The sequence below is a fragment of the Poromitra crassiceps genome (genome assembly GCF_964638095.1).
Source record: "Poromitra crassiceps genome assembly, chromosome: 18".
Lineage (NCBI taxonomy): Eukaryota > Metazoa > Chordata > Actinopteri > Beryciformes > Melamphaidae > Poromitra > Poromitra crassiceps.
Window position 1 is genome coordinate 20,876,852 of NC_139636.1, and position 15,434 is coordinate 20,892,285.

The 15,434-nt window shown below is 44.2% G+C and overlaps 1 protein-coding gene across 1 annotated transcript; it reads right to left on the bottom strand.

The window, feature by feature from the left end:
• Nucleotides 1–1,835: 1,835 nt before the first annotated feature.
• On the bottom strand, nt 1,836–11,969 carry cry1b (cryptochrome circadian regulator 1b). The gene is made up of 10 exons (XM_083655015.1): nt 11,333–11,969; nt 7,610–7,718; nt 6,727–6,869; nt 6,395–6,579; nt 6,153–6,241; nt 5,624–5,764; nt 5,185–5,496; nt 4,138–4,289; nt 3,212–3,414; nt 1,836–2,917 (listed from the first exon to the last, which is right to left on the bottom strand). The coding sequence occupies exons 1-10, from the start codon at nt 11,488–11,490 to the stop codon at nt 2,706–2,708; spliced, it is 1,704 nt and encodes a 567-aa protein (XP_083511141.1). The 5' UTR covers nt 11,491–11,969; the 3' UTR covers nt 1,836–2,705.
• Nucleotides 11,970–15,434: the final 3,465 nt, after the last annotated feature.

The following is a 15,434-nucleotide window of genomic DNA, read 5'->3' on the forward strand; positions in this document are numbered from 1 at the left end:
CGTGCAACCCCTAGTGGCCATATGATTTATTTTACACCTGAATAATGTCATGGGAAAACTGGAGGACTGCAGAAACGCCCGTTGGATGAGCAGTGAGTGGCGGCAGTACAAATCAATTGAATAGACCCTTCTCACGGGGGCCATTTTGTGTCGAAATCGCAGGGTAAACACAGGTGCAGGCAAAACACTAATGAGGGTTTCCAACTTCCAATCATGGAAATTGGAAACCCTCATTAGTGTGTTGCTTGCACCTGTGTTTACCCTGCCATTACAACACAAAATGGCCCCCGTGAGAAGGGTCTATTGGGAACTTTGATGATTATCTGCGCATTGAAGCCGCCGTGGTCTCCCCCTGTGCGTAATTGCGCAGCGTCAGCTCACCTGATCCAGCCGCTTTGATGTCTGTTATAGCCCCCGATTCGTATGCTACAACAAACCGAGAATATTAACTTGTATTAGTATTGATTAACTCATTAACAGTGTGTAACAGACATTCAGTGTGTAACAGAATAGCCTGCATTCTGACTGTGGAACGCATCAACCAGCGGCCACAACGCCAACTGGGCCAAGTTAGAGAAAGCGTGTTTTAACACGGCCACGGGACTATCTGGAGAAAACAAAACAAATGACAAATGGGCGAATGGGCGAATAGTGTTGGAGTACTCGAGACCGGTCTCAAGACCACATTTTGATGGTCTCGCGGTCTCGTCTCGGACCCGCCCTCCATCGGTCTCGGGCAAGCCGGACTCTGGATTTTATTTCAAGACCAGCCAAGACCACAACTGCAGTGACATCATTCCTTGCCTGCAGCCTGTGTATATATATTGTTGTACTGTGATTGGGTGTAAAAATCCCTCCTTCAATCGCAACCAATAAGCTTGCAGTTTTAAAGTTTATAATGCTGTAGCCACTCCCCTCACGTTCATGCACAAAGGAAGACAACACAGGTCAACAAGGTGGCTGGAGACAAACCACAAGGGGGGCGGAGTCATAGGTCATAAGGTGTTTTTCATTCTGTCCACTGTGTTGAGCCTTTCCTGGAGGTCAGTGATATGAAAGTGTTTCAGATCAAAGGATTGCATTCTGTCAGAGTAAATACTGTACAGCCATTTATATTTTACTATAATTCCTAAATACATGTAGGCTAATGATTTATTTCGTTGTTAGCAGAGCAATAGTCTAAAGGTTAAATGGTCGCATATAAATGGTCTTGAAAATGGTCTCGCATTTGTCTGGTCTTGGTCTTGGTCTCGCCCGCCCTCGGTCTTGTCTCGGTCTTGCCCCCCCTCGGTCTTGGTCTGTTCTCGCCCCTCCTTGCTCTTGGTCTTGTCTCGGTCTCGGGTTAGGTGGTCTCGAATCCAACACTAGTGGTTCCTAAACTGGGGTACGTGTACCCTAGGCGTACATGTGGAGCTACAACAGGGTGTACTTGAGAGAAAGGAGAAACTGCAAAAATTTAAGAATAAATCACGAAAATGAATAAAAGGTTAAAATAAATATCCTCAGGAGGCACTAATTGCCATTTTTTCTTATTTTGTAATGTTATATTCTTCAAAAGGTGGGTTATCATTCATTCATTGCATCATAGCTAGTTTTCTCTTGCGGTTTTCCCAGCAAAACATTGTATGGAAAGGGGTACTTGGATTCAGAAATCAGGGAAAGGGCGTACTGCAGCCAAACAAGTTTGAGAACCACTGGCATAGGGCTAAAACTAACTTGTGTACTACAATTCTAAAATGCATTATAGGGTTACTGCAAATCATTTAGATGAGGAATTGAAGACTGTTGCCATTACACTGTATCAAGCGCAAAAATATAACAATAAAACAAAATGATAGAATACAATATGATCCTTTATTGCCAATTTATAACAGTTACAATTTGGTCATTCTTTGTACAAAAATAATAGATTTACAATCACATGGGAGAGAAAAGCATGCATTCACAGTACAACTCTGAGTTTTGGTGACTCGCGTTTATTATTTACAAAGGTTATGAAACTCCATGACAAAATATACAAAAGTTGGAAATTAAAAAAGAATAAATGTTTACAAAATGTAAGATAGCCTTGGTAAGGACATCTCTATCACCAAACCTGACAGTCTTGCTGCTTCCTAATTTCCCCATTACTATTTACATTATTAGACATTGTCCTAAAGGTTCTGGGGAGGTGAAAAGTGATGTAATGTACAAAGTTATGTAAACTCATCAGTGTGCCTCCATGTTCTTGATATGAATAACTGATAGGCTTGTTTGAGGAATAATATCAGACCTTGTTTGTATTTGGGTCGCCGATCTCAGTGTTAACAATGGGTAAAGGTGTCAGCTGTACACAAGGGATCCTCACTGACCACCACCTCATTGAGCTCCTGATCCACATCTGAGGAATGTCACCATTCCACACCCGCACATTTAGAAAGATGGTTTGGACATTGAAGCATTCAGGTTCGTAGCAAAAAGTTCACTTCTACTTGTGTGACCTGATGCGGAGACAAAGACCCAGCTGACTGAAGGACAGATTATTGGACAGAGAGAGAGAGAGAGAGAGAGCTGATACTGCTGGACGTGCCTGCCCCAATTTCCATGGAGCCTCTGGAATGTCATTTAGAGTTAATACTGTCAGAGCAGTGCTGGCATCAGGATGGTGAGACGGAGCAGGGCACTGCTGGCATCAGGAAGCTGAGACGGAGCAGGGGACTGAGAGGCTAATCGCTCTGCCTCCGGGCTTTGGAGACGTTGTCGAGCACGGCCTCTTCGCGACGACGCTTCTGAGTGGACGGTCCTCTACCTGTATGAGAGGCTCCCTCTTGCATGGAGTGGTATCCAGTGGAAACCCCCAGCCCCGTCACTGGCTTCACTCCAACATGACTTCCATTTGCACCATTGCTGGGATTGGCAGGTACTGTTGCCAACATCCCTGTAAAGTAACCAAAGAGTTGTCATTTCCTTCCCCAAGACCGTAGTTGTTTGTTAAAGGATGAATTTGATTTATTCTTTGGCATGATAATGTTTGTATGATAATGATTTTGACTAGAGACCCAAAACATGCACTGTAATTGTCGACTCTCAGAACAAGAACAATCTGGCAATCACTTTAAAAAACTACAATACGTGATAGCAGAAGTTAACATGGATTTCCAATGGATATTGTTTGATAAGTAGGAAATGGGTAAATAAAATCAAGGATATAGTATCTGGGTCATGTCCCTACCCAGTCCTCTGTAGCAGGAGAGCTGCTGGTAAATCTGCTTCATGCGCTCGATGTTGATGCGGCTGGCCTCGGCATGGTTCACCATGGGCTTGGGGTAGTGGACTCCCACGATACACTTAGCTGCCTTCTGCACTTCCTCCGGTGCGTTCCAGGGATCATAGATGTATTTGGCAGGGAAGCCCTTCAGTATGGGCAGATAACGCCTGGGAGCACAGAGAGAAACATGAGAAACAACACAACATAAGAGAAACAGAAGTGGAACATAGAGGAAGATGAAGTAGAGTGATGCAGTATTAGCGGCTGGGTCTACTGGGAATGTGTTTCTCAGATCAGAACGCTTTGGAAATCATGTCCAGAGCACTTCCAGCATGCACAGTCCACAGCACACGGAGCAGTTTTGCTACGTTTTTTCCCTGCCGTTTGCATGGCCCAGCTCAGTCATGTGAGGGGACTCAAACATTGTATGCAAATCAAGACCTCGGTCTAAAATACCCGAGAGTGGAGCATTCGAAGAGCAGCGCGCTTTTTCTCCAAATGTTAAACTTTTTTCAGCTTGAGCACTCCGCCAAAAAACACTAGCCGCCAAGAGCACTTAAACGCCAGGTGTGGTCCTTGAAAGAGGAGCGCTCCTAGCGTGTCCTCCTTACCATTGAGAATGAATTGCAGAAAGGCACTGGCTGCTCAAATACAGGTTCCCAGTGGACACAGCCGCTTATACTAATGAATTACGTCGCCCTTTCATTCACTTTGGCAGTTGGAGCTACACTATCACTAATACTGCAACAGTGCAAGAAACCACAATTTGTTTAAATTTTTTAAATCCTGATTAAATCACTGCAAAATCTTTGTCCAATTTGAAATGGCTACCGGGGGACAAAGGTGAATCTTTACGCACAGTGCAATGTGATCAAAGAGGCGAGCCTTACCGTATGTAGTCTCCGTTGGGGTCTGTGCGTCGGCCGAAACCCACGGGACAGTAGCAGTGGAAGAACTGCTGGAAGAAGGAGCTGCAGGAGAGCCACATCCAGCTGCCAGCGTTTACGCTCCAGTCCGCATCTAGCAGCAGCTCCTCAAACACCTACACACACACGCAACACAAACACACAAGGGAGAGTCAGATACACTGCAAGAAACGTTAATCGGAACCTGGTCTTCAAAAGAAATACATACATCAGAAGTTTTCTAAGATTCAAAACACTGGAATTTGTGTTTCCTTCTCTTTTGACCACGAAAATATACCCATGCAATTCTCTACAGCTTCTCTACACATTTCACCTGGTTACAGGGATGCAAACACTGCACTTTTCGGCGCAGATTTTGTCAAGGGGAGGTATGGGTGACAGGCGAATCTAGGATTACGCCATCGGTTAGGAGTAGCCAGTCCATGGACTGTATATTGAGCCAGTCAGTCATAGGGCGGGTCTTGCCAAGTGAAATCCAACTCCGGTCACGAGGGTCGCAGGTTCGCGCCCCCGTATTACCTCTGGCTTGGTCGGGCAGCCATACAGGCATGATTGGCTGTATCTGTGGGTGGGAAGCCGGATTAAGGGCGTTTCCTGGTCGCTGCACTAGCTCCTCTGGTCGGTCAGGGCGCCTGTTCGGGGCAGAATGGAACTGGTGGGAATAGTGTGATCCTCCCACGTATTATGTCCTGCCGGTGAAGCTCCCCGCTGTCATAAGTGTTGTCTTTTCCTGGTTTTATAAGCTACAGCAGTACAGCGATGTCATTTTCTGAACTTACCAGACTGTTCTAGCTGTTCTATTATTTGCCATTACCCACTTAATCAGTATAACCATGATGATTATTGATCAAAAATATCATTGTGTAAATTTTTGGGGAAAGCACCAATAGCCATCCCTACAGTATTGTCGTAATATGGATATTGAGGTATTTGGTCAAAAATATCATATTAGATTTTGTCCATATGGCCCAGCCTTCCTTTCATTCCTCATCAGCCCTCATGCATCCTCACCCTCATGCCTTCCTCCCAGCTGATCCACAGGTCTCCCCTGGTGACGAAGCAGGCCACAGCATGCCTCGCCAAGTGATGGATCCACCCCTCCTGCCTCAGCTGGGTCATGATGGCGTCTATCCAGGGGAAGCCTGTCCGTCCCTCGGCCCACTTGGCCAGCGCCTCGGGGTTCCTGTCCCAGGGGATCTGGACGCACACGGGGTTTCCCTCCATCTTGTCGAAGCAGGGGTTGTTGGTGGCGGTCGTGTAGAAGAACTCCCTCCATAGCAGCTGGCCGTACAGGGAAAGGGGCGGCGTGCTGATTCTCTTGACCTGGGAAGAGAATACGTGCAAAAAACACTTCAGAGTTGCACATGAAGCTTATCTTGTACATTCTGGATTGTTGTACGATCAATGGATCCTTCTTGTACAGGTCATGTGTGTGTGTGGTCATTCCTACCTTCCTGTACAGGTCGGTGAGTTTGAAGTAGAAGAGGCGACAGGAGAGGCATCCAAAGCGCAGGTAGGGGCTGAGGCCCGTGGGACTGGCCAGCAGAGAGTTTGCGTTCATACGGGGGCGCTCAAAGTTGGCCACCCATGCCTGGAAGAAGAAAGACAAAAGCTAATATCAGCATCTAGACTGCTCAGACTAATGATGTAGACTGACACTAATATCAGCATCTAGACTGCTCAGACTAATGATGTAGACTGTCACTAACACTCCCGTCGGTTTTCTGGTGTTAAACAATAAATAAATAAATAAAAAATGAATGACTGCCAAAGACTTAAAATAGTGTATTAACTGTTGAGTCACAAAAAATGAAGAAACAACGAGTAACATAACAAAAACAAAAATAAAGTGGATTTGAAGAAATTATATCCCATATTATGTTCAGTTGTCTTGAAAGTTTAAGTTGCCAGCTAGAGCCAAAGTTATGGCCAAGTATACTTTTTTAGTGCATACAATTGACAGTATCATGTCTCCTTACCTTCCTCTCCAGGTGCCTCTCCAGCCTGGTGAGGGCTTCTGTCTCTCCACCCGGCCACACTGCTGTGGACAGGCCTTCTGTCTCAAACCCTGGAAAACACACAAACACACAAGTGTACAATTAAAACACCTCGCGTATTTATAGTTGAGATAGTTGTTTCCTGAGATATGCTGGATGGCATGTGTGCACAATACACAAAGTCCGCTTACGTGCGTGTGCACACACTCAAAATAGCAACTCACCAAGCTCTTCCAGGGAGGGCACCCCGAACTTGTCGTCGTGGTCCTCACCGACGGGCGTGGCACATTTCCTCATGACCTCAGATGTGATGGTCTCTGCGGGCATCTCCACAGCGTCCATACGGCTGATGAGGGCCTGGAAGCGCTTGTATGTAAGTGGAGGCTGACCACTGTTTAGCTCTATGATCCTGTGTGGATGAAAAGGGGACAATGTTTAGTTCTATGATCCTGTGTGGATGAAAAGGGGACAAAATGGGGTCAGCACAACTTTTGAAACTGGTTCAGTGCTAACTCAGTAGCATGGGACATTAGCATAAACTCATCCAGTCACTCACTTGTTCAGATCATAGAGGGTGTGAGAGGTCCGCACCATCACTTCTACCCCGGCCTCATTAGCTAGTTTCTGGATTGCCGCATCCCGTTCCTTGCCAAATGGCTCGGAGTCGTACTCGTAAGACAAGCGGCTGGTCTTCCACTCCTGGGGAGCAACGATACAGACACAGACACAATGGTAAATCTATCTATCATTCATTCTCATATCATTTCCTTCCTACTCATCTTTCCTTTTCAAAATATCACAGACCAAAAAGTGACCTCGAAAGCATTTGACAAACAATGGGAACCAGACCCCCTTGTGGCCATTCTGGGGTCTACAAATGACACCGCTCTGAACCCCGGCAGTGGCAAATGGCCGGTGTATTTGGGTACCGTGCTGGCCAAAAAACTTATTTTATGATTTTGTAAATCTGATGCTGTACCTTCATTTGAGATGTGGTTGAGAGAGTTGGGTGAGATTATCCATCTGGAGAGGCTTATATTCAAGATTGCAGGAAGGAACAAAGTGTTCGATAAGGCATGGGGACCAGTATTGAGTCACTTAAAGTGTCTGAAGGAGGGTGGAGGTGAGGGTTGACTTGAAGATGACAATATTAACCCTGTAAAACAGTGATACGTAGCTGTATGTTTTACTCTTTCCCCCCTGATCTCCATCTGTTGGTTTAATCTCTTTCCCCCCCCCCCCCCAGCATAAGTGTCTCGCCCATTGATGTTAAATCCATCAAAGGATAACTGTACGTTCTTCTAAGCCACATATTGTTGTTGTTCTTGTAAAAATAAAATAAAATATGATTGCTTGTTGCGTATATACGTGGTGGACTGTACTCACTGATACCTTGCAATAAAAATATTATTATTAAAAAAAATCATTCTGTGTCTGACCTTAAAAAGACGAGGGAAGACGTCTGTGGGCTGGCCTCTGATCACAAAGAGACGGGAGTTGAGCTTGCGCAGGCTGGCGTCCAAGTCCTCCAAACACTGCAGCAAAAACCTGGAACCCATCAGAGAGCATGGTCCATTAGTTGACTTTACATGACAAGTCAAGACCACAGCTACAGACACTGTAATCATGAGACTACAAACACCACTTTTCTGATTTTTTTTTCTGATTTACCCCCTAGTTTCTCCCAAATTGTACTTTGGCCAATTTCCCCCTGCTGCCCCGGTCGCTGCTCCACCCTCTGCTGATCTGGGGAGAGCCGTAGACTAGCACCATGCTTCCTTCCAGATTTATCTGCCAAAGACAATGTTTCACTTGCATATTACGCTTGGTGGTTGTTAATTTTGCCACCATAATGCTTTGAATCACAAATAACAAGGTCAGAATTTGGTTAACCATGTTGAAACAGTGTAACATTAGTAGGGGTGGGGGAAAAAATCGATTCACCTAAGTATCGCGATTTTTAATGTCACGATTTTTTGGATCGATCTTTTATTCCAGAATCGATAATCGCAAATTAAAAAAAAAAAAAAAAAAAAAAAAAAAAATTTTTTTTTTTTTTTTTTTTTTTGGGTGCTTGCAGTCAGGCCACTCACTGAACAGCAGGCCAGGCGCCGCCTACTGGTTTACTAGTGGTTTTATTACTTTATTAGTTAGTCTGAAGTAATAATTACACTTCAGGGTTAAAGTGGGTGCATCTCATTGTAAAATTGGACCCAAATCTGGCTTCAAACGGCCCAAATTTCACGCGCGTTGGCCCATATCGGCCTGGCCTGCTTGGTATCTAATGCCCAGCCTGAATTATGATCCCAGTCCGCCCCTGTTTTTAACTATATCGCCCAGCCCTACTCATGATATATAATATACAGTCTCTAGTGTATGATTCAACTTTTCCCATGTTCTAATCTAGTGTAAAAAAGCAAACAAACTGAAAAAATAAAAGAAAAAAATAAACAAAAATCGCAATAAATCGTAATATCGAATCGCAATAATCGTAGAATCGCAATAATCGTGAATCGCAATATATATCGAATCGGCACCAAAGTATCGTGATAGTATCGAATCGGGAGATAAGTGAATCGGCACAGCCCTAAACATTAGTCAAAATGACACTTCTTCTCTCAACTCGCACCAAAAGTGTGTCACCACTGTGCAGCACACTTTCTTCTTCTCTCGTTATAGGCGGGTCGCTTACAGCTTCAAGGTGCTTATCAGACTCTGATATCATGATAGCTTGTTGAATGCGTTTTGTGGAAAGGGATTTCCCTTCCGCACCGACTGAAATGGTCGGCGCCAATGGCAGAGCTTATCCCTGCAGCCTGCGTCCAGTGAGTCAGACTAAGTATATAATGTGGCACCTGGCCAGCTGATGCAGAAAACATGAGCAGGTCATGTATTAGCACCCTAGTTAGCACCCTAGGCTTGTTACTACTCGACTGCCTGCCACCTCCACGTTGTACGCCTGCTACAGGGAAGACAGCAGCAGCAACACGCCCGCACAACTGATCAGCAGTGCTATAAATAGTCTGGCTGGGTCATATAGTGCTGCAGCGAATGACGAAGGAGGCCCTATCAAACAGCCGGGGAACAGCTGGAAAGCTGGAAGAGGCCCCAATGTAATAGTGATGGCGACCTCAAACAGGGGCAATCTGTGCAAATACATAAACACACTGCAGCAGTGGAGGTTGCGTGTGTGTGTGTGTGTGTGTGTGTGTGTGTGTGTGTGTGTGTGTGTGTGTGTGTGTGTGTGTGTGTGTGTGTGTGTGTGTGTGTGTGTGCCACAAAAGTAGGTCAGAGCAGTGAGGAACATGATGACATACATAATCACTGACTGACTCATTTCCTCTGCCTTGCAGGTGGGTGCTGAGCAGGAGTTAAAATGACACTTGCTCACTGCCTGTGGTGGCCTTTACAGACGGTACATCTGACATGAAGGCGAAAAGTAAAATTGATACCCGAAAGGTGAAAATTATTAATTATGAACTGATGAAAGAGAAACAGGACAGTATAGTGCAGGCCCGGATTAACACATTAGGGTGACCTCACTTGGAGTGCCCACCACCACCACCACCTCCTCCTTCCACTTAACATGCAAAAAAAGGTTGAAATGTACTATTGCAATAAAGATAATAGATTTACATTAACTTAAACCAGGGTTTCTGCTACATACATTTTGTAGAGGCGGGAGCCACATTGACAAAAAAAAATCTTTGCAAGAGCCACAATCCAAAAAAGTCCCTTTCCTCCCTTTATATTTTTTCAATTTGTTCATTTTAAGTAGGACTTAAAAGAGCCAAAACTACCCATAAAGGAGCCGCATAGAGCCTCGGGTTCAGTATCATTGAACACTATAATGTGTTTAGACCCAAAACGTGACTGATGGTGTCATCTCATCTTGTGTGTGTGTGTGCGTCAGAGAGAGAGAGAGAGAGAGAGAGAGAGAGAGAGGGGGAGAGAGAAAGAGAGAGAGAGAGAGAGAGTGTGTGTATGTGTGAGCGAGAGAGAGCGAGAGAGACTCTGACTCAACAATGTCTGGCAACCAAGTTGTCCTAGTAACTAAACTAGTCCTTTTTTGTTTGTGAATGCCATATTTGATGAGCTGTGGGAGAGCGGTGCAGCACAAATTTACAGTGGGAACTGCAGAAGGTGAAAGCACAAAGTAAAGTGATGCAGCAGCACACTGAGACGATGTATCATGGACTGTCTGGGACTCTTATCTAGACCACTGAGACCAGTGAGACCAGTACCCTCTGCAATCAGCCAGACACCAAACAGCTCAAAATACAACCTATCAACTCCACAGCTCACATTCAACTCTACCCTGTCATTTGATCCGAGTTTGTTAACATGGCCCGGCTTCCCAGTTGGGTGGAGTTTGCTTTTTGCAGTTGCTTAAGCCATGAAACTTGTATAATCACCGGTACTGCTCTGTATTTTATCCTATTCTTATTTTTATATATATAAAAACCATAATTTTGGCTGTGTTTCCCGCCAGAGATTATATATAAAGAAAAGGTGACAAACTTTGAAAAGTATGGAAGGGCTAAGCCTTTGTGATAGGCGTTCTACCAGGTGAGCCACCGGCACGCCACTATCACTGAAAGAAAATCTTCTTGGAGCAATGAGGTGCAAGGGAAATTTCAGGCTATCCTTAAACTTTGCTCCATTTGTTTTTACCCTCCTACGCATTTGCTTTGCAAATATAGATTATCTTCCCTCCTCCAGTGCAATACACTATTTCCTAGGGCTACTGTACTGAATTACTTGTATAAATGGATTGTGATAAAGATAGAATCAGAACGCTTCTTGCTGCTGGCATATCATACACAGAAACAGATATATACCCACAGTATACGCATGATACAGGGATACAATTCTACTGGAAACTTGGCCGTCCTAAACATGCATTCAGCAACCAGAATAAACCCATGCAACATGAACAACTGCTGAAGGTATATAGTGGATAAGGCGGTCAGGATCAGGATGGGTTTGGATGTTTGGATGATAGCAGAGCAGATAACCAGCTCATACATGATTCAACTCTCTCTCTATACACACCTCTCTAGTGTTCTGATTCTGCATATGGCTCTGCAGTGGCTGCTGAAGGCACACTGTACTAGTAGTGGGCTCTTGCAGGGTGACACCCAGCCCCACACCGCCTTTACCTCCATCTGCTGATGCCCACATTGGAGGAGCCTGCGAACCAGGGGTCCAGGATGTAGACGCAGCGCAGGGTGTCCGCTCCCCGGATAGAGTCCTTCAGCGACGGGTTGTCATGAAGCCGCAGTCCCTTCCTGAACCAGTGGATGGTGTTGACCACCATGTCGTCTGTCTTGCTTGTGTGTCCCCTGGTCTGGGGAGGGGGCCGTGAGGGGGAAGACGCCTCTCGGAACTGGTTTTCACAACTAAATAGTAATCAGTCCGTTCATGAACTGGTGTCTTGCTCCAGTAACGGCAATGTGTCCATTGTTGACCTGGTTGTCTAGACGAGTAGCCGCAGCACAAAAAGTGATATAATGCGCAGGGAAATTGCACAACTCTCGTCTCAACAGCGACGTTAAATCGAGCAGATAAGCAAAAAAAGTAGCCAAAAACCTTGTCAGGAGCGATATTATAACGAGGTATTTTCACAACAAGCAAAGAACGTGAGGCGTGGATATGCTATATATCAAAGGAACTTAGCTCATCGAAACTACATACGCGCAGGGGTTTCCAATAAAAGCAAACGCACAGATTGGGAATAGTCCAGCTCTCCAACGTATTCAAGAGTAAGAAGAAGTAAAAATGTGTACTACCTGTACGTTAGTCGCCCAAAATATGATGTCCTCTATCAACATCCACCCACAGTATACGCACTAAGGATTGGAGCAACGTGGTTGGTCGGAGTCATTCGTTATACAACCTCTCCTCTGTCACGTGTCTGTAATGTGCTTGCTGTTATGTTCTCTCTACCTCCTCCAAACAGTCCTTACATTCACTTTAGCTTGCATTCTCTCAAACGTCTGGCTCAATTTCGCCTGTTGCGGACCACATAAAAAAAAAAAAAAAGCTAACCTTACTGTATTTTAAAGTTGTTGACAAATAATGCAGCCATACACGCCTTTTGCAGAGCCTGGTGACGCGAGGTGAACTGTTATGTTATGTAGTTCAGCAGCCAGAAGAACCCGGATGAGCACATGGCGGCAAGGCGAGCCCAGGAGATAAGGTGCGTTGGATTTACTGCAAACAGTGCACCGGTTACACTGGAGCCACTATAGTTTGGTCGAACACCGCCAACCCCGCCCCCTCGGTAGGTCCGATATTTTACTATAGCACTCCTTGCAGCTGTAGGCCTCATCGACTGCAATAGCACAGTAGTTAAGTAAGTACACACTGTACTTTGATTTGATAGGACATAAGGGCCTAGTGAAGTAGAACTTATACAATACAAAATGCGTTCCGTATGTATCACATATCACTAGAATGTTCTAAAACTATACCAGAAATTGTAATTTACCAAATTACTCACTATTCCACAATAGTCGGATTTGAACTCAATGGGGAAAAGGCATGTCACAGAAATATGTGTGGAAAAATTGCACTCTGAAACCAGATGTCAAAATAGGATTTGGCCACAGTTCAAGAACACAAACCTTCACTGCTGAATATATGGTGAGCATTCAAATATCAACTGCATAGTGTGCCAATATGCTGCATGATAGTATCGTATCAACTACTAGCAATGTACCATGGCGTTGCCCCCGGGTTATAGTCTAGGGCCCAGTTGCACAAAGCACCTTAGGTTAAGATTTCCCTCAAGGGTCAGAGTTAAGGTGTCCATAAAATAGAATCGGCTGCACAAAACACCCTTAAATCTTCTCCGTAAGGTTAAACATTTTAATGAAAACATAAGCACAAGATTGAATGATTTTAGATTTTACACACACACACACACACACACACACACACACACACACACACACCCCACACACACACACACACACACACACACACACACACACACACACACACACACACACACACACACACACACACACACACACACAAGCACCACAACCCTTAAACATGAACAAACTTGACAAGTCTGATGTTTGGTTGAATTAGACCCTCGGCAGCTCAGAACAGCCCCCATCCCCCTGAACGCTAAATCACAACTAGGCACTACTGGCCTACACCTAGTTTTAACATAATACCCGATCATTTCTATTTATTGCTGTCATCAATAATTACTGCGATCGTGCCTTTTCATCGCTGGAGCCTTGCTTGTCGAATCAGCTCCCAGGAACAATTAGGGCCTCACACCCTCACAGGTGAGGGAGGGTATGCCACACCAAATGGTTCATTAAAGTGTTCCAAAGTATTGGATGTTGTGGACAGACTGTTCTTCACAAGATACAACACACCTCTAAACATTCGGTGTCAAGTAGCTCTGAGATGCTAACTCCTTTGGCACACCTAAAGTGATGTGTTTTGTTCCCAGCTGTTTCACAGCAGTTTCTTTGGAGAAGAAGAATTGCATAGCCTAGAACTGAATAACCTAGTTGGCATGAGCAGCGATAGCCACCATGGAAGAACAGACAAAGGAAATATTAACAAAAGAAAACGAAACATCATCGACAGAAAAAAAACATGGAAAAGATGCAGAGCAAAATCATCACAGCAATGGCTGAGCACCAAAGGTGCAACCAAATTGAGTGAGGAATCAGATCTTGCAGATATCTATTGAAATGCTGTGTAGCAAATAAAAGACAATAATAAAGAGCAATATTGTGCTTGTCATTGAGCGGAAGATGAAATGATGCCCTTAGCAATAACTTATTGGCAAGAGGAAATTATTGCTCCCTGTGGCTCTATTTCACCAGAGGAAACCGAGTGTAGGAGAAAACAAGCACAGATCCCATAAGTTACAGGCCCACGCTCTGTGTGCTTCACCCAGAGGGCATTCTGACGATGTGTATCACCTCACTGACTGACTGACTGACTGACTGACTCACATGAATTTGGCTCGTGTTGCCCTCGGCTGCACCATGGGAAAATGATACACATAAAGGAGACATGGGAAAATTCCAGTGAAGAGAATAAAAGAATTAACAGGAATAAGTGTGTGTGATTACGTGGAGGCAAGAATTCCCCTGTGCCACAACAAAGCCAACAAATACCATGTAAGTTAATCTAGGGCACCCTGCACGAACGACAGGAGGAAAGAGCTAGAACTTAGACACATTCTTTTTTAGATGCATTGCATTTTAGATGCAGTGCATGGGAGATAAATAATTTTGAATAGAGTTTTTTAAATTGATTTGACACATTTCCTCAGTCAGCTCAGCCATGAAGACAGACTCATTCTGCCAGACCGCTCAGCTCAGTTGGAAAATAATGCCATGACAGCTTTGTAGAAACCTAATACTGACATAAAAACTACACACATCACTGATTATTAGATCATGTATTCAGCTGTATCCATAAAGAAAAAAAAACGAATGGTAAAATATGTTTCACAACCCCGTTTCCACCCCGAGTTCTGTCCATTGATTTGTTGATTGAATATTTTCCTTTACAGTAAACCAGACATCAGTTCCACTTCCTGTTCCTTTTTGGAATATGTTATATTTGTTGTTTAGTTGTCAGTGCCATATTTGGCAGTTTTACATGTTTGGTAAGGAGGTAGAAGTATTCATGAATGTAATAAATCACTGTTTGCTTCAGAAGTTGTAACAGATTACTTTATTCATCACCAACCCAACCCCCTAATTTCTGTCTAAAGCACTTCATCAACATCACATGTTATGGTAGGCCTATATATAGTTTTGTATTAGTGTGAAAACAGTGACAATGTACTTTTAGTTTTGCTAAATTATAGAGTTTAGACATTAGTCATTTGACAGCAGGGAACTTTGGAGTTTTGTGTGTAGCATTTGGATATACAGTATAATGCATTTCTGTTGTTTTTATTTTGCATGAAAACAATGAAAATGTGCAGTGACTGTTGCAAAATTATCACGAGTGGCGCTTAGTTTAAATCAATTGAGAAAAACAGTAATTAAAGTAATTTTATAATCTGTACATTGAGGAAATATGCCATTGCATGCCACTCTATGATTGGACACTAGGTGGTGGTGTAAAACAGGAATTTAATTTGGGAAAGGCCCTTGGATTGTCTGTGATGCTGCATCATCACCCCCCCCACACACACACACACACACACACACACACACAAACACACACACACACACACACACACACACACACACAATTTTTCATTCATTT

Bases quoted from the DNA above. Each gene is read 5' to 3' on its own strand.
- cry1b (XM_083655015.1), bottom strand. From the start codon at position 11,490: ATGGTGGTCAACACCATCCACTGGTTCAGGAAGGGACTGCGGCTTCAT. The intron at 5,765-6,152 runs GTAAGGAGACAT...TTCTTCTTCCAG, and splicing joins AGAGGCACCTGGAGAGGAAG to GCATGGGTGGCCAACTTTGA. The intron at 3,415-4,137 runs GTAAGGCTCGCC...CTGTGCTCCCAG, and splicing joins CCCAACGGAGACTACATACG to GCGTTATCTGCCCATACTGA.